This window comes from Phaethon aethereus, assembly GCF_964289735.1.
Source record: "Phaethon aethereus genome assembly, chromosome: 15".
Taxonomy (NCBI): domain Eukaryota; kingdom Metazoa; phylum Chordata; class Aves; order Phaethontiformes; family Phaethontidae; genus Phaethon; species Phaethon aethereus.
Window position 1 is genome coordinate 16,750,618 of NC_138591.1, and position 19,604 is coordinate 16,770,221.

Here is a 19,604-nt window from a genome sequence, read left to right on the forward strand (position 1 = left end):
CATTAAAACTGACCACAAACACATAGAGTAGGTCTTTAAAATGTTGATTAAAATTCTGCCAGCTACTAAAGCCTTGCGCTACACTACTCCCCATTCTGCAAATGTTCCTGTACTGTCTCTCATGACAACAGAAAGTCTCAATCAAAGAGCTATTAGGGGTGGCAGAGAAAAGATGAAAGTTGAAGATAAAAATAGAAATATCAAACTCACTTTTAGCACTGAATTTGTTTTCTTTGCGTGTTCTACCAGTTTTCTTCAGACAATTATCACAGACAAACCTATTGAGGAAAAAAAAAAAATCACCAAAAACTTAGCATAAACCCATTATTGGCTAGCTTAAACCCGATGTCTGAACCCATAATTTAAATGTCAGAGTACAATATACTTTTCTCTGGATTTGAACAGCTTGTATCTCTCCATTTGTGAGGGACTTAAAGCCTTCATAAGCTGGTTTAATTCTGCCAAGCAGTTACACATGCATTTGTGTTGTGTAGTATACAAACTTACCTCCAACCAGCTTCCATTGTTTAGTAGTTAGAAAGAAACCACAGAAATCTGCATATATGAACAAGTTGGTTTCATGCACATTTTCATCTGAATATACTGAAATGAGACCTCAAACACCAAAAAAAAGTATTTTATTTAGAAATGCTTTGTCCTTTTGTACTCAGTTCTTAAAAGGCAGTGGCTGCATATTGAAGAGCAAAGGCAGAAAGTCTTAATTATATAACCTACATTGGTCTTACTGTACAAGGGGTAAAAAACTAACAAACATCTTACCCTGAAGGCCAAATAATATCATAATGTAATACACAAATCTGGTGCATCTTCCGACCACACTCTTTGCAGTCAACAAACCTGAGAAGAAAGAAGAGCAGCCAATCACTTTTGTGGTTAGGCACGTAATTTTCCAGAATTCAGCAAGAAAGAAGGACTTTCCAACCCTCTGCTAAGAACTGAATCAACTTCAGCAGGCCAAATTTATATGTCGGTTTAAAAAAATACTAATTAGAATAGCTTCTGATATACGTCTATCAATCTCATGTGCAAATAAGATATCTATCTATAGACATAGTAAAATGTACTAGTCTAAAAATGTGAAAAGGGCTTTCATGCACAACTTTTTCTGGATCCTTTTCTAAGCAGAGTTCTGAGTTTTCCCAGCTTCAAAGAATTCTGCTCAACAATACCTCCACAGATTTAATTTTCAATTGTTGCAACAACCACAATCTGACTAAATGGTTGCTCAACTTACTGTAAATGTAAAAACTAGTCATTCATGAATCACTGTGCCAAGAAATCATGTATTAACTTGTTTTCGCCTGCATGGGTCTGCTGTAGTCTTTTTTTTTTTTTCCCTCAAAATAATATATCAAAATTCTTTTTTTGGATGGGAAAATGATTAGAAGTTTTCTCAGTCAAGACTGCAACATTGGTTATGAAGCCAAATGCACTGGGGTATATCTCAGTCCCCCTTTCAAGGCCTAGGAGAGGAGCTCTATTTAGTATTTGGAAAGATGAGAAAAGGAATTCAAATGTATTGTGTATCAAACTGACAGAGAACAAAGCAGTAGCGACATAAAATCTACTTTCCTACTGTCCTTAACTAGCTGAAAAGTAGCACAGTGCTACTAAAGAAGTGTTCAACTTGGCTTTTACTGAACTTCCTGAGCGTAATAAACACAAGGAAGGAGGATGGGGCTAAGCACTCAGGTGAAGAGAAAAACCTCTTTTAGAAGCCTAGCTAAACCAGAAGAGGAGAAAGCAGAACTCCCATGTACACCCCAACAGGTACCCAGGGCTTGGTGTGAAAGGCTCTGCATGACAGAGGGCCATTTTCAGCCAGTGCCTTGCAGAACACGCCTTAGAAATTACCCAAATACACAGAACTAGAAACTGCCATGAAAACAGGCTCACATTTTCCTCTTGGATATCAATGTCAGACATCAAGTTCTTACTTTGTGCTATGAACTCTGGAGAAAGATTCTGCAGCCTGTTTGGGCAGAGACGAGGAGGAAAAGGAAGACTTCTTTATTCACTGCCTAATTTCTTAAGTGCTGGTTAAAGCACAACTGAAAGTGAAGAGATCATCTTAATAAAAACAACAGCTTGGTACTTACGGCTCTGGATCTAGTGTGTCATTTTTCTTCTTTTCAAACTGATCCTTAGAGATGGTTCTAAAGACAAAGAGTTAATATGAAAACTCAGTAGCACCTTTATATCAGAGGCCAAGACAATTATCATGTTTCTTCTGAATTACAGCAAATGAGCAAACCTCAAGTCTGAAGAAAGCATATAAGTACTTTTTTTTCTATTCAAAGAAAGCAATTCAGTTGATTTTAAGCTACAGAAAATATTTTTCCCATTTCTCTTTCTGTGTAAATTAAAAACAAAGTAAGAGGTACCCAAGTAAACATATAAATTTAAAAATCTAAAGAACAAGGGAGGCTTTCACCAGTAAAGCGGCCACCAGCTTGCATTCCTCATAAATCTTAGGGCATCTTACTTTCTGGCCAGAAGCCGCTGGTTTCATAAACAAAAGCTGTGCTTCAAAAGGTGAGACATAAGGATTAGCCAGTGTCTTTAATTTGATTAGCGACATTTATTGACATAGCTTCCATTCTCCTCTCCTCCAAGCATGTTATCTAGTGTCCGCCACCCGCTGCAACCAGTCTACGGGCAGCTCTTGAGTAGCGCAACCGCACACAAGCGACATTGTCGGGCAGACCAACAGACCCAACACAATAACAACTGTTAATCATCTTTTACTGTAAAAAATCTCCTATTAGTAAGAAAGTAGGCATTTCCCCACGAACACCACCACCGGCCACAGGTTTTTGCTGTTAAATCAAGACTACGCATCACCCCTCCTATTTAAAAAGGCGGCATGCAGAAGAAAAGAAGTGACTTACGTTTGAGGCTGGGAAGGGTCATCACCCAGGGTGACATTCTCCCCCTGGATTTCAGTGAAACACTTCTCACAGAAGTGATACCTGTCAGCAAGAAGGCCATATTTGGGTGAACTGGTCCAGCACAACATACAGCCACCCAAGCACGGAGCCACCAACCAGAGCAGGGCAGATCACCACGACGAAAGGGGGGGCGTTGTTGGTTGATTCATGGGTCAGTGTGGACAATGAGGAGGAACAGAGGGGAGGGGAGGGCAGGATTAGAGAACAGGGGAGGGAACAAACAGCACAGACGTAAGAGGTAAGACGCAAACACCAAGACAACACAGAGCAGAAAGCCAAGGCAAAGCACAGATTAGCATTCGGTCTCATTTTATACATTACTAACAAGTCGTCAGGCGTCAAATTCAAAATTTGGGGGGGGATTAATGAAGTAGCTACCAAGCGCTACATTTGTATAGACTTCAAATTTAAGAATTTGGATTTGATTTGCATTACTTAGGAAAAAATGCCCTTTGATTCCAGGCTTTCGACTGATTGAGTTTCCTTTGGTTAAAAAAAGACAGCCTGTCAAAAAGCTTTAAGACCGCATTTATTACAGATTTAAGAAATTAGAAAATATGCTCAAAGCATTTACTGATCGTCAGTAAAAACTGTAAAAGCAGAAACACTTGGTATTGAAAAAAAAAAATCTATAAAAATATTAAATTCCAAAGTTACTTGACTGTAAGATTAAATGTGACCAATTGCTCAGCTAATATTAATTAATATAAATGAAACCAAATCCATACTCTAGACAAACATTTAACAGAAATGCAATTATGGGTCAGAGTTTCCAGCCATTTATCTATTAAGTACAATATATGTATATATGTGAACAACATTAAATATTGTACATACATACAATATATTTATCAGGCATATTAAAGATGTGGAATTAAGCTTTACAAATTGAATGTGAGGCTAGGTACAATTTTTGGTCACCAGACCAAGAGCCAATCCAAGTTATACTCAGCAAAACCAATACCGCAGTTTTACAAACCAAGCTGAGTAAATTGGACTACAACTCTACAAAAATACAATCTGCATTTGAAAAAAAAACATAAGATCTAAGTTACACAGATTTTTTTTTTTTTTTTTTTTTGGGTGTGTTTTTTGTTTCAGATGAACTGGAACCAAAGTTGTCAGGGTCATTAAAAAAAAAAAAAAAAGAAAAAAGAGGCTACATGTTTGGAAAGGATATGAATTCACACATGAACAAAGGTAACAAAGAGAGGCCACAGCTGTAAAATGCAGGAAGGGCCACAAAGGATCATCAAAATAAAGGAGCTTTATGGAGGATCAAGAGTGAGAGAGTATAAGCAGCAATGGCAGCACAGTAAAACACAGTTTTAGTACTCAAACACTAGAACTTTAAGAATGGTAAGTATAAAAGGCATCAAACGAGACTCAGTGTCACAATGAACCAACAACTTAAGGGATGGAGATTAATAAACATGGCAGCTTGCCCTTTCAAACACATACTCGTACACCTAAACTACTGTAATCCAGGTGACAGATCACCAAGGCTGTGCTCTCCTGGAGACGACAAAAGCCATTTATAGGCACTTATTGAAATGCATGGATCAGAACTCCCTCCTGCGACACACACTGGCCATCACGTCACCCCTACACGTTTTCTAAACGCTTGTGAAACGCAGCGCAAGTGGGAGCAAGTCCTTCAGCAGCACCCGATGAATCGGGGAAAGACGTTCTGCAGAGCAATCTGTGTCCTCCCCAGGCTGCAGTCAGGTCCACGTTACCATAGCATAATTTAGAAGAGCCTGAAAACTTCTGCAAACTCTGCCAGCTGGCTCAAGCTTCAAGAGCTACTCTGCTAGCCAAGAACCACTTAAACGCAGCAGCACGCTGAATACTCCCCTCTACTGTGGGATTGACACGAAGAGGAAAAAGGTGTATTTTATTCTAGCTAATATCGCCCATACTGACATATCCACGTAATCATCTTACCAGCAGGGCAGCTGCAACTTCGACAGCAACCACGTGAGCTAAAATGCCATGCTCCCTGCCCAGAGGGCTGCTTGCGAGCCTACCACAAGTTAAACTGCAAGTGACTTCTCTCCTCCTGGGGCAGCTCAGCTAGGATTAAGCACATCACCCTCCCAAGGAAACACAAGGCTTTTGGAGCTGATAATGCAACACAACAAGGCCAGGAGAAAAAAAAAGTATTCTATTAATTTGTAATCATTGGGAATGATAAATATATTATGGTTATTACAAGGCGATATTACAAGAAAATTTCAGGAGTGGATTCTGACACTGCACATGTCATTTACACTGACTTCACTTGCCCCTCACCCTATACCCCTAAACTGATACAGTATCATCTAATAATTTTCTTAAAAAAACCCCTCAAACATAACAGGTTCAGAATTTTATCTTTTACACACTGCCCATGTCCTTTTCTTCTATAATTTGCTTCTTTAAATTTTTCTTAAATTTAAAAAAACCCCACTAATTATTTTCCTTACTAACAAGGTTGCTCATTTTAAGAGTCAGACTGGGAAGGACTGAAACACAGGAGGACCCAAACACAGGAGTGCGTAGCCAGAAAAATCCATTGTCAAGAGTCCTATTAATACTTTGCTACATTCAAACAATCCCAGAAAAGGTTAATTCTGATCCATTTTCAGAATTATCTATGGGCTTTCAAAACACTCATGAAACTGAGCAACGAGGCTGCCTTCAATACTGGATTTAAGTCACATCACAGAAATCTTAACTGGCTCCACCAGCCCTGGTATTTCAGCGGCTGTTCAGGCTGTGCCTGCGGGAAGCTCAGCCTCGCAGGGATGAGAGTTTCGGTTTGGCAGCGTGTTAAGCGCATGCTCCAGCGATCTGCAGATCTGAAGGGGAGCACAAGATCCCACATGCTGCAAAACCAAAGCCTAACGCTAACAAGAGTCAAGCTTTAGTCCATGGTATTAAAATGAGGAAATAAAAGTTGAAATACAGTGAAAATGAATCACCTGAAGATCATGAACATTTGTCCGTAAAATAACCAAGGTGAAACAATAGCTGGAACTTATTGTGAATATGGACCCTCAGAAACAAACACTTGCTTGTAATTCATTGACTTTGCATGTCACTACAAATATTCAATAAAACCCATAGAAAGCATGCAATACTCTCATTTTAACAGTCATAAAAAATCCGAAGAATGTACTTATTGCAACACATCAAAAATGAAAAGCTTTTCAAATGCAGACTGTTCAGGTGACTGTTTCCCGTTTATCAAAGAGTAACATGATGGCTCAATACCAAAGTCCAGAAAATGCTCAATCTCTGCCTTACCAGAGAATTTCCAACTGTAATTAAGTGCATTCAAAGGAAATTCTAAATTAGTAACTGGATGCTAGTACTGATATGAAATACCAATCAGTTTACTCAAATGGATATTCACACATGAAGTATATTTTCCAAACAGTTACTTTAACCTAAACTTCTGCCTTATTATGGAAGCCAAACAGTTCTATACCAGATAATTAACTTTTAATCATTGAACTGTAGTGCCAGAATTCATTTATCCAATGGTGCCTAAATATTCTTAGTTGTAATGTAGTTATGCTATACGCCAGATGTACATCCAATTTTGTCTGTTCCGTAAATGGAAAATGACAAGAACATTTGGCCAGTTAAAGACGTGCTGGAACCACAGAAACTGTTTTTCACTAACTTCCATGGTTAAGAAAAATCTAAGATTTGAAGATCACTGTCAAAGGAAACAGTTCAATTTGACTGTTTTAGAGCAAAGCAGCTGATGAGTAAGAGCTTTCTATGATCCGATAGTCCAAATACACACTTAAAAATATGGTGATTGATCTTCAGAAATGTATGTTAAAAAATCCAACCCCAAAAAACAATTCATCACTTGACTTAGTTGGCCTGAAAGATAAAACCTCAAATACCACGCCGCCCCCCCCCCCCCCCCGCCCCACAAAAGCCACCCCAAATCCCAAAGCCCTGACCCTTTCTCAAGACATCTGGATGAACAGAAATCTACGCCTAATTCTGTTCTGCTACTGGCCTACTAACACTTTGACAAGTCACCTTCCTTTTATTACTACCTTTTTTGTCTAAACTCAGTGTAAATGGACTATCACATTTGTAACAGGTAGGAAATTGAAATACTGCATCACCGAGTCCAGACAAACCTACTGCCCCATCAAACCCTGTACTTCTTGCTAGCAACCAACATTGCCTTCCACTGAGTAATCCAAATGATTCAATACTAACTTAAATAGGAAAGGTGTAAGTGAAAGAAAAATGACCCCTTCTTCAATTATTTTTGAAGTTGCTATTCTTTTCAAATACAGTACTACCTGGATGCATAACATGTAAAGCATTTGAAATTCTACCACACAGAGTTGGTATTTAAGGGTATTTCTTCCCCGCTTCCAGTACTGAAGTACCATCCATTTAAATGCATTTTAATTGCTTTATTTCTCTTCAGACTGACTTTTTTCGGAGTTCATGGTGGCTGTAAAAAGCCTTTTATGAGAGCTCGTGAATTTACATTCCTCCACGTCAATGCTATCACAACGGCCACCTAATACCCAACTCAAAACGTAAGACGACACGTTTTCATTTCCCACACCATGCTGCTTCAGCTAGGTGGTATGCAACAGTCTTGCGTCATCTTACAGCATGTTTGGCGATGTAGGGATCACCCTAAGAGAGACTAAATGCAAGCACCGACTGTCTGAATTCGTTCCGTAACTTCAGTTAGACCACAGTCCGCTGCACGCTTCAAAGCTGGCAAGATTTAGAGACTGCCAAGCCTCTGGAAAGCAATTCATAACTTCGTTTTAAACAGGGAAAAGGAAGTTTGTGCCTTAGCTCATTTATGTTCTGCAATTTTTCTTATTTTTGGGGGGGGACGGGGGTGGAATCTAAGAAACCAAAAACAAAGACAAGTTTGTTTTGTTATTACAGCATTGTAGATTTAAGCATTAAATGGAAAATTATTACTATAACAATTGTTTAATAATCATACAAACACCAAGTCCTAATATTAATTAAAAAATAATAGAAACTATTGTTTTCATAGCTTCTCATGGAGTATGTGTAGTTTTCAATGCTAATTCAAAGCTAACTTGAATAGAATTAAGTACTAATAGGAAGAGAGAAAGCAAGTCTTGCAATCAATCACTGTATCCTTTACTTTTCAAATTCTGACACTAATTTGAAAACAAACCTGCATATTTTTACAATTCTCCCAGAACATGATTTCTCAGTGCCTTTTTGCAGTTCTGCCCTTCTACCTGCTACCCATTTTGTGGAAAACATGGACAACTTCACTTCCACTTAAGTGGTGTAGCCTACCTAACAGCAAGCGCTTAAGCACAGTATGTATCAAGCTGCAGCACAGGAAACTAAAGGGTCACCTGCAGGACAGCATGCAAAGATGTAAAAATAACTTTCTCCTGACTTGGCTGACAACAGGAAGAAAAAGTTAATAATCTGCCTCCTGCGTACATGCAGAGAACTCAAAGGATCTCACTTCCTGAATACGGAAAAAAAAAACCAAAACCAAAGTCAGGGACTTACCTATTCTGGTAACTGTAGTAGGCAGCATCGCGAGGAATAGTACACAACTGCTTGCCGTAGCAGCACAAGGTCTGCGGAGAGAACTCATACTGCAAAACAACAGTGAGAAAAGAAGCTTTAAAATGTAATCTTAAATGTAATCTTATGCTAACCAAGTATCTACTAGGCAAACCTGACACTTATGAATATCATAATACATTGTTATGTTTATCACATTTTCCCAAGCTATTGTAAATATATTAGTACAGCTCTCTGAATTTAATTAGTTATTAACTAAAGAGATGACCCTCTAATGGCTTACTTTATTGCAAGGGACTTGGGAAACAAGCAGAGCATTTTAATATTGCTTATGACCAAAAACGGTGTTCTCTGAGGGAGAAAAATACAACAATAATAGCATAGCAGCAAGAAGGATGCTATCTACCTCCTTCAGCTCTTAGCCCGTTTACAATAAAGCCAAACTTTTAGCAACTCTTTCATTCAATAATTCAATTTTTTAAGAAGAGTATGCAAAGCTAATGTTTTATCTGATTAATCAAGCTGAGCTCTTTGAAAGAATACAACTCCATCCCTGGAATACATACCTTGCGCCCACAACAGTAGCCAAGTGATTGCATAACGGGATCGATTTCTTGTTCAAACACCTCCGCGAGTTTAGTGCAAAACTTATAGACCCTGGAAGTCTTGCGATTGTACAGCCAGGCATTGTTAAACATTAGCCAAACATCATCCACATACTGCCAGGGTTCCTGGTACTGCCCAGTATCCAATTTACGTTTAATGGTTGAAAGATCCATAGGATTCTTCACAATGTCGAAGTAGTCCTTCAAACACACACAAACCCCTTTATTTTTAAGATGTCAGAAGTTCACAATATGTTTAACAGAAAACACAAAGTTTTTATAGGAGCAAAGACAAAACACAAAAAAAAATTATATTTTTTTTAATGCCAACTCACCGGAATCCCTAAAAGTTGGGGATCCACAGGCTGTCTGAAAGGTAGAGACTCTGGGTCCTGGCGGTACAAAGCTTCAAGGGTAGGCATGAGAGCCTGGCGCAGCTCCTCAGGTTTGAAAACTGTAAATGAAAGCCAGAAAGGTTAGAAAATTTGCTTCTAGGTTTCCTAACCTCTTGACATCCCTAAAAAAGAACAAACTAAAACCAAACCAAAACCAACCTACGTTAACATAAAAATCTTAAAGAGACATTTCCTGATCTGCATAGCTGATCAGAGGCAAAAAACTTACCATCAAGAGGTTGCTGCACAGCCTTTACGTTTACTCAAATCATACTAGGTGACATTCCCAGAATAAGGAGAGAAGAACTGTAGCCCATGATACATATTCTAGAGCATAAAAACACCCACAACCTTATCCAGAACCAAATTAATTCAATTGCTTCAACATGGATGAACCTTAGCTCTTCAGAGATGAGAATAAGCGTATTTTCCTCTCCCTCCCTTCTAATGCCGTTTGCTATTTCCAAGCCAAGATCCTTCTAGCAAAAATACACCGTAGTGGACAGGGCCGAAGAGTCAGCTCTACAGAGACTAACCAGATGTCTCGAGAGCTGGCACAGGAATTTTCTGGCCATAGTATACAAACAGTCCTGGCCTAATGGACTGTTAATTGATTTTGAAAGTGTTAATACTTCCAGATTTATATGCATCATTACAACCACTTGGCAACAGTGGCATGGCAACAGCCATGTTTCTTTCAATAGTGGGTAACAAGGACAAGAAAGGCAATGCTTTTTCTGAAAAATGATAACTTGGAGAGCTCTTTGAACATCTCAGCAGTATAATTACATTTATTTCCTTAGGAACAGAGTCTTTAAATAGGGAAGAATGCTTGTTATTGAGGAAAAAAAGACAACTAAGGAAAGCAAGATGGCATCTAATATTTATCTACCTGTCTGAAACAAGAATGATACCAATAAAAGGGAGCAATTAGGAGTTCTGTTGAAAGCACTTAAATCAATAGGACTACCTATTGATTTATTGTAATAACCCCTTCAAGGGTGATCATTGCTTTTGTCACTCAAATGGCATTTTAGTAAGATATAAATTGCTTTTTGGGACTTCTAGTTAAAAAACATATGATTTTTAAAAAGTATGGGTTCCCTCCCCACACACTTCCTTTTTTATTTGGGTGATGTTTCTGAAGGGAAGTCTTTTTGCCTCAACTACACTCACTGAAATTACACACAAAAATAAAGCAAGACAAAAAATTGAGTTGACAGTACTCAAAACATTTTTTAGGCATTAAGTTCTCAATTTTTTTAGCCACTTGTAGATGCTACAGCTCCTGGAAATTGTTAGTCAGAATGAAAATTCGACTGCACTGCCTCAAACTGGAGAGAGAACTGGTGCTCATGTACACAACAGGCAAAATACCACCCAAGTCACCAAAATCATGGCAAGGGACTAAGCCAGCTGCCAGAAGGGCTTCTGCAAGGGCTTGCCTTACAGGTACATTCAAGATCTCATGCTGCTACTACTGAACTTAGATGTGCCATGTTAAAAACAAGAGGAGACAAGGAGGCCGACACTTGCTGGTACAAGAATAAATGCAACTTGATGATCATTTTGTCTGTTGCCACAATTTCAGTCCCAATAAAATGGCAATTCTCTTCCATATTTATTGATACCATATATGCAGGCACCCTTCTATGAAAGGAACTCTACCATATACTCTCACAGTTTTATAAACAACTACTAAATTATACTACGGAATTCTCGAGAACAGAAGGAAATATTATATTCCATTCATGAGAAAAAGTATTATCTATTGCTTCTGGAACCATCTTGCTCTGGCTCAGGTAGATCATAACCTGATAATCTGAATTATTTCATTTAATGAAATGTAAAGGTCAAAAAGCACCTTTTAATAACCTATTCTGGCCACCTGCTTGACATTGCTTTTAGAATTTTCCCCGTACCAACGTACAACTAAGCTACAGTATCTTTGAAAATAAATCCAATCTTAATTTAAACCCAAACCATGAGATTCAGCACCACTTTTGCCAATTTCCTTAAAGCCTCATTATCTCTGCTAATAAAGTTTACACCCTACTTCCATTTTGAAGTTTGAAAAAATAAAAATCAAAATCCAGTTATTTTGATTTATGACTTCACCAAAAAATGTAAAGAAAAGTTGCCTTCATTTTTAGCAGTAAAAAAGCTGCTCCGCCTCTAAGGAATATGACTAGTAACAGAACATTTGATCATAGGATCTCCCTATACTCAAATTTTACAAGAAAATTTCTGTTCTCCCCTCTCCCCCTTTTCTACAATTAAATGCTCTCACTTCTCCTCTGGTAGCTAGAAGATCTTTGTAAGGAGCCGGCATCCAGTTATCCCATTTTGTCTTGGATGTGTGGGTGGTAAAAAGAAAATGGGATCTTTGCCTGAATCATGATGACGTATTATCTGCCAGAGAAGAGTATAATGCTACCTTTTTTACCTTTTTAAATTTTTATTCCTTTCAAAAAGAGGAAATCTTGCTTAGGATTACTAAGGAGAAAATTTGTAAAGGAAGATGAAGTCATCTTCAAAATAATAAGGACAATACACCTGAACCAATCCCCCATGCCCGCTGAAGCCCTTGCAGGTTTTGCATTATTATATCTTATAAAGAAGGGAAGAAACGAGCAAAACTAATCGTGAAGGTCATCAAACTAAGGCAGCCATCTACAACGAGGAGACAGGAGCTACCCAAATGAATAGTACACCATTTCTTTTGAGAAGACTGCAAGGGAAGAGGCAAGGAACCAGAGCCCTTCCCTTCTTGCTTACATTAGATTTGCAGCAAAAAGAAAGAGAACCAACACAAACCAAACCCTGAATTTGGAAGGGTTTGGTTGTCCCCATTTATGAAGGCAAACCCTTGATGAGGAAGAAAAGGCTGCTGAAGGGGTGTCTGCAAATCTCAGCAGTATTCTCTTGGGCTGTTCTCTAGCCCATACAGTATTCCGTGTCACTTAAGCCATGTTACAGTCTAGTTACAGGAGGTGAGCACAGCCAGGCCGACGGTGTTCAGTACACCTGGATGGGTGGTACAAACAGATGAGATTCCAACTCCACAATATAAGCCATTTGTACTCAGAAAAACACTCCTTTAGGGTCCAGATTAATTTTTTTTTTCAAACATTAAGGCATCAGGCAACAGCTTGCTAAGTTATCTTATAGCACACACTCCATGACACTTCCAACTGCGAGCCTCAGCAGTGGCAGCACGTATCTGCTACGTCCCAGGTTACTGTGGGGCACACCTCAGGAATCTGGCCGCATGGGAAGGAAGAAGAGTTTCCAATACTTTTGTAACCCATGAAAAACTCCAGATGAGTCTCGTAAGTATTTTTAAAATATCATATAACGCTTAAGCACACTTCACAGTATTTGCTCTCGAATGCCTCTTGGTTTATTTAGCATTTTAATAGAAACTCTCTATTAAAGTTGGATAAACTACTTTGTGAGAAAACCTCACAATTTAAAATTGTATATGCTGTTGTACCTGCCCATGCTGCACATGTGTTACCAAATGAGGAATTGGAAATGGGTAGTAACCCAGACTGAATCAGCAGAACAACAGTGCAGCTCTTCCACAGACTAATTCTGCAAGAACCTTCCTCTTTCAACCACTTGCCTCGATTTACTTCCAAGTGCACTCCTAACAAGCAGCAATAATTCTTTCCACTGGGAATATAACTGGTTTATAAATGCTAATAAGCTTTCCACTCCCTGTGTTACATTTTGTTCGAAATAGGCTCTGCCAGTTAGTTCCGCAGCACACTCTCATTTGCCTGGCCCACTGTGCTACAAACTGCAAATACAGTCTACAGGAAAACGTGTTTCATCGCATTTCATTACAAAAAGATTATGTTTAGTAATTAAATGCAACCCAAGGCATATACAAGAGATCAATATCCAAGCTGCACACACTTTAAAACTTTACGATTTCTTGATCACATTCTGGAAAGCATGCACCATAACGTTCTCCTAATGCAGTTACATGCAGTTTCCTTTGCAAGGGAAGAAGAAGAAAAGTAATGGAATGGGTCATCACTTTCCCTTTTTTGACACTTGCAGCACGTTGAGAGCTTACCTTTGGTCAAAACCTAAAAACTAACTGCAGAAAGCATCATCTCCAAAAACCAGGATGCTAAGAGGCAGAGGTCTCTAAACAGCTAAGGTTTTGAGTCCAGAAGCTTATCTTGCAGGGTCCCACAAAGCCTGCACTACAAATGGAGTAATTTATTCTTGCTTGTTTTCTTTAAGAATCTTAATAATTTATTTCTTACTAACCCAAGGCATGCAATCATTTATGTAAGTCCATTCAAGATCTGTAATGCCACTAAGTTTCCTTTTGGAAAAATATACAGTATATCCATACAGTCACACCTAAATCTATGCTAACACCATAGATGAATTTAAGAGAACACTGACCTAACTATTTCTGAGAAGAAAGCTTTCAAATTAACACTACAGTGAAAACTACACAGGACTTCAAAGTTTAAGGCTATTGCAGCAGACCAGCCTTGGAGGAGCACAGATTCAGGAGAAGAGTTCAAGTATCTGATTCTCAAAGTGAGGCTAAAACTCAGTATGAAGGTGGTGTGTGCACCAGAAAAGCAAAGCAATAGATATTCTCGGGCACTGAGAGCACGCTATCTACACTAAGGTCCCTCGAAAGAGCACTGGCCAAGATGTGCAGGGAGAGATTTATGTACATAATTTCTCCAGCAATCACTGCCTTATTGCTTTGGTCCTTTCTGGGCAGAAACTGGAAGCTGTGAGAAGACTGCTGGTATCAACACCACAACGATGTGCTTTTCTCACCTGTGATTCATCGAACATTAAAGGAATGCTACTTTCAAATAAATTACACAGAGTATGGATCTCCTAAAGCTCCACGTGCTGGAGCACATGTACAAAACGGACCTCCCAGCGGCAACTGAAACCATGGAAAACAAATGCTAGTAAAATAAAGTACACAAGAAAAACTCAGTTTTCATACACATACTTTTTTTGCGGGGCTGAGATGGCGATGTGGATTGTGAAGTGGTTCCATTAGTGCCGCTCTCCTCTTCCTCCTTAGCATCTACTTTTATTTCAGGCTTCTTTTCTTCTATTTCCATTGGCTCTTGTTTCAGTTCTGTTCCATCTGTTTCCTCCTTTGTTTGTGAAGATCCTTGTAAATCCTCCTCCACCTTAAGAAAGGATGCAACGAGATGTACTATTACATCTATGACCCAAACCTGAGTCAACAAAACGTTCGTTTGAGATTGTCAAAGCACTCTCCATCCATGGCTTTCCTTAGGACAGTTACTTTCCAGTAACTACCCTCCTCTCGCCCCTTAGCTCACCAATTCAGACACATCATTAAGTGCTTTTATATCTATCACTGCTTTCAGTTAAGCTGTATAGAATCTCATTTACCTCAGTCTTAGCTTCCACTTGTGTCTCACTAGTCTCTGGCTCAGTTTCTTCAGTTTTAACTTCTGATTTGCTTTCTAGCATTGGTGCATCTGGTCCTAGTTGCTGGGAATTCGTATCAGCACTAGCAACTGAGGCAGGGGTGGGGACCCTGTTATCAATACTAGCTGCTGCCTGGGATAGCTGTTGTAAAAACAGTACAAAAGAAAAACACTGCATATATAGAAATATTTTCCTTTACTAAAAATGAACAGCACAAAAGAGACATGAGATGATATTCTAAAACAGTGCAGAACATGGATACAGGAGCTCACTGTAGCCAAGTTTCGATATAACACAGTTAATAACTCTGCTTTACAGAGGAGAAGCCAAGGAAGAATTCTGCCCCAAAGAGGCTTCTTTTACAGAGAAAACACCTGCCCAGCAAAACACTGTACATTCCTTGACATGTGCATTCATCCTGACTAAAGCTTAAAAGAAAAAATATATGCAAATTTCATGATAAAAAAAGACCGATTCTGATTAAGGCCAAATATGGTATTAGGCCTGTTATGCCTCATCTTTCTGCACACTGCTGCCATTTTTACTTTGGCAGTTTGAAGTCATTCGATATGCCCCCCTCCTTCAAACAATGCTGAGAACATCTGAACACACATTTTTACACACCTCTATAAGGAATCCTTTGGTCTAAAGCAGAAACTACTATTGGCAACTATGGGCTCTACACATTCACAACATGGTGCTATACACAGGGAGAACTCTTGTGGAATGCCACTACACAAGGAAAATGCAACGGGGTGGTACTTACTGGAGTGCCAGGTGGCTGCGCCTGCACAGATGTCGGCTGCTGCTGAGAGGGCTGTGGGGTCGGCACAGACTGGGGTTGAACTGGGGTCTGAGGTTGCGGTGTGACTTGAGCCTGTGCTGCAGTCTGCCCTGTAGGTGTGCTTTGTGTCTGTGTCGCGTTTGGAACAGAACCCGGTGTCGGTGTTGGTGTCTGTCCTGATGAGGAGACCGGTGTCGATGGCTGAGTGGGTGCTGCTGGCTGAGGAGGAGTCATTCCAGTTGGTGTTTGGTGCTGAATAGGCGGCATCCCAGCGGCAGTGGACACAGGAGGTGTAGTCTGATGTAGAGGTGGCTGGGTCACTGGTGGACATGGTAACTGCCCACTCTGCGGTCCTAGCATGTTCATGGAGTTGGGAAGAGCAGCACTGGGAACCTGCCCCTGCGAGAGAGAGAGATTCTCTTACAGACGTGTGACCCCCAAAACTCTGGGAATCACACCTATCCTTCACAGCACTGAAGTCGTCTTTAAAAGTATACTGTAAGTCTAAATGTGAGATCAGCGATAAACAAATGCTGCTATTGCAAATGACTATGCTCTGATTTCTCTGATCGTTTTCATCAGCTCTTAGTCAAAGATCTTGCTCCTAGACCCAGATGTGCCATGCATGTCTTTTTACATTAATTCTACTGGCACAGAGAGGGGATCCTCACAGTCTCCAAATAACAGAGAAACCCAAAGGCAAGCTCTAAAACAAGCCATTAGCTGGGCAAAGGTCAGACTTTCATACAAAATGGCTTCAGGCAAATACACATTTTAGGCCAGGACTCTAGAGCAGCCCTGCTTTAGAAGACAGTTCAACACATTTAATGCCTGCCCCATTGCACAGTGCAAGACTTAAGAGTGGGGGTTTTTGGTTTGGTGTTGTTTTTTGTTGGTTGAGTTGTGTTTTTTTGTTAAGTTCTATTTAGACTACTCCAGATGCTTAAGAAAATTGTTGTTCTGTTTTTCAGAGCAGCAGCAATGAAGTATTCTGGATGTGCACAGACTGTTAAGCTATGTATTTTACCAAAGATTGCATCAGATAACTAGTGATGAAAAAGAATACTCTACCCTCAGATGTACCTCTTACTCTTACATCTCCAAATCAATCAAGTTTCCCGCAGATGAGGTTTCGAATTTAAAACATACTTCTATATTGCCTGTACACAGTCAGTTTTAATGAACTAAGTGCATTAGGAATAACAATGTTCACCACAAAGGGTTCACAAGAAATTGTAGATCCTCCATCCTGAACATATTCCAAACTTGACTTGACAGAGCCCTTTGTAACCTGATCTAAGTCATCTCTCATTTGAGGATGGGGCTGGATGAGAGAACTTTGGAGGTCCCAACTAACCTAAATTGGTCTCAGAGTTAAAAAACAAGCCCCTCCCTCTGGAAAAGCATGTACTTTGGCATAAGCACAGCTGCTACTTCACTTGACTACTACTGTAACAGAAAAAAAACCAATTTTGTCTTCAGAAGTAGAGAGGCTATAACAAACTTTATTGTATTCTTGATTTAAAGTTAGCTACTAAGGTCCACACAAAGACAAAAGCATATGCTCATACATGTGCCATGAACTAACTTCTGATATTCCCCCCGCCCAAACATCATCAACATGCATTATTTTTAGCATTTAGATCAGGAATTACAGGGCGTTGCCCCCCGTTAGCATATGTAAATAGGTTCTGTAAGAGCTTATGAAGAAGGCAGATGTAACCCAGGATCCCCCAAAGTCAGAGGTGACTACAATAAATCATGGATATATAAATATAAACAAACATACATAAATATATTAGAATAAAATAACTGAAGAGTAAATAACTCAAGTATTAGAAAATACATCTTACCTGTGCCACCCCAGCCTGGGCTGTTGATTGACCCATGCCCACATTGTTCACATTCATAGCCCCACTGGATGCTGGAAATTGATTCTGGGTCAGGAATTGGTTCTGGGTAGGAGCCTGACCCATCATGTTGTTGGAATGAGCTCCCATCATGTTCTGCGGCTGGGGCATTCGGGAAGGAGACATTGCCATCTAAAAATTGACACCCAAATTAAAGATATTACCATTTAGTATTATGTAGCAAGACAAAGGAAAATACCCTCAATTGAATGGACCAAAAGATAGGACAAAAAAAATAAAAGGAAAACTGGCTTCAGTAAACCAAATGGAAATGGACATATCCATAAAACTTTAGCATTTGTTCCACAGTATCCACGAGGAAGTTATTTTTAAACAGGTGATATTCAAAACTCTACTAGAGATGTAAAAACTCCATTTTGTTCTCAGAGATAATGGAGATTAACCACTGAAACTGAAAATATTTTTGTTTTTCTAAAGAATAAAAACATGTTTTCATGGAGGAATAAAGAAGCTATATGTACTGCAAGTCACAGTTTCTGAAAGAACTATGGTCTTCCACAGACTGTTGGAGATTATTGCATTTCTGGCAGCTACCTCTAACTTTTTGTTGTTGTTGTTAGTTTTACAACACATAAATATGGAAAACAAATGCCTCAATAAAAGCCTGACAGACTCTCTATGTTTCCATGAAATTATCCTACAATTTACAGTACTACTCTATGACATGGCCTTTTCAGAATAGCATTAACGCTGCTAAATGTAGTCAACCAATTTTGAGAAAAAACTTGGTAACAAGAAGTACGAACCGCAGGAACGGCGCCCATGTTGTTCATTTGTACAGGATGGTTCATTGGAGAAGCTGCACGGGGTCCCATAGGTGCTTGTGGCATCTGTACATTCCCTATGGACATGGGGTTAAACTGATTCATTCCTGCAAATGCACCCCCAAAACAACTCATTAGGAACAAGTCATTAGAATTTATGTACGTACACTCTACTATAAAATTAACATTCATTATGACTAAAGTTTGACTGCCCTACACTTCAACATTTTCTTTTAACTTTCTTCAAATCACTTGACTTAAGAGACATCAGGATGCAAGTAGCATTTGGAAGAATACCAGTTAGGGTGAAATACAACTTTTGGTGTTGGGGGTGGGGGGGGCGGAGTGCAAGAGATGAAAGAGTGTGGATGATCTGCAAAGACAGGATGCATCTGTAAATAATACCTTGGGATGGTTTCTTAAAAATCAGGCATTTGCTTTGATACAGCAATGTCTTATTCAGGCCTCACTCAAAGGGTTGAATATGATAAAAATAGATATTGTATATATGAAGGCAACTCCTAGTCTCAAATCAGGACAAAAGCTAGCAATATGCTTAAACAGGTGTTGTGGGTTTTTTATACGAAACATTTAATCCCTCCAAAAAACCCAAACTTGTCTAACAGAAATAAAGGTGTAAATAAATAATTATGGAGCTGTACTTGCTATCAACTTTTTCTCCTATTGAAATGAATTCTAAAAGGATGTAACTTCTCAGGGCATTTCAACAGAAGTTTCAACTTACTACTAACTCTAAGAAATAAAAATAATTGGGGACACTTTTTTGGAGGAAGCTGAAGCACCTAAAAGTCACAGGTTTGTATTCTTCAGAAAAAAAAACCCACCCATGAGCCCACAGCAGCCTAAATCAATGATGGCAAGCCATCAGTGCTATGAACAAGCTACAAAGCTTTTTTAGATGCACTTTGCATCAGAAACCAAGAAAGGAAATAAGTTGTACAGATCCTAGGATTAACATGCTAAGTTTCCAGCTACAGGTGTATTTTTGGCTAATTAAGTGATGAAAACATACCAACATCCTCCTCCCTCCACTGTTACAGTGTTTTAAATGAGATTATCTACAGTGTTCTTGCTTGCGCCCTCCTCTTTTTGAAAAGACTGAATTAC

At 39.2% G+C, this 19,604-nt stretch overlaps 1 protein-coding gene across 1 annotated transcript in view; it reads right to left on the reverse strand.

Annotated features, from left to right (window-relative positions):
• CREBBP (CREB binding lysine acetyltransferase) overlaps positions 1 to 19,604 on the reverse strand; it is a gene marked incomplete at its 5' end in the record, with an annotated part of 96,328 nt that overhangs the window by 16,343 nt on the left and 60,381 nt on the right. The window contains 12 exons of the mRNA XM_082006880.1: positions 211 to 278; positions 781 to 858; positions 2,121 to 2,177; positions 2,913 to 2,993; positions 8,520 to 8,608; positions 9,104 to 9,343; positions 9,478 to 9,596; positions 14,543 to 14,729; positions 14,959 to 15,138; positions 15,764 to 16,180; positions 17,635 to 17,823; positions 18,459 to 18,583. Of these exons, the coding sequence (XP_081863006.1) occupies positions 211 to 278; positions 781 to 858; positions 2,121 to 2,177; positions 2,913 to 2,993; positions 8,520 to 8,608; positions 9,104 to 9,343; positions 9,478 to 9,596; positions 14,543 to 14,729; positions 14,959 to 15,138; positions 15,764 to 16,180; positions 17,635 to 17,823; positions 18,459 to 18,583 (1,830 nt within the window). The remainder of the gene's footprint in view (positions 1 to 210; positions 279 to 780; positions 859 to 2,120; positions 2,178 to 2,912; positions 2,994 to 8,519; positions 8,609 to 9,103; positions 9,344 to 9,477; positions 9,597 to 14,542; positions 14,730 to 14,958; positions 15,139 to 15,763; positions 16,181 to 17,634; positions 17,824 to 18,458; positions 18,584 to 19,604) is intronic.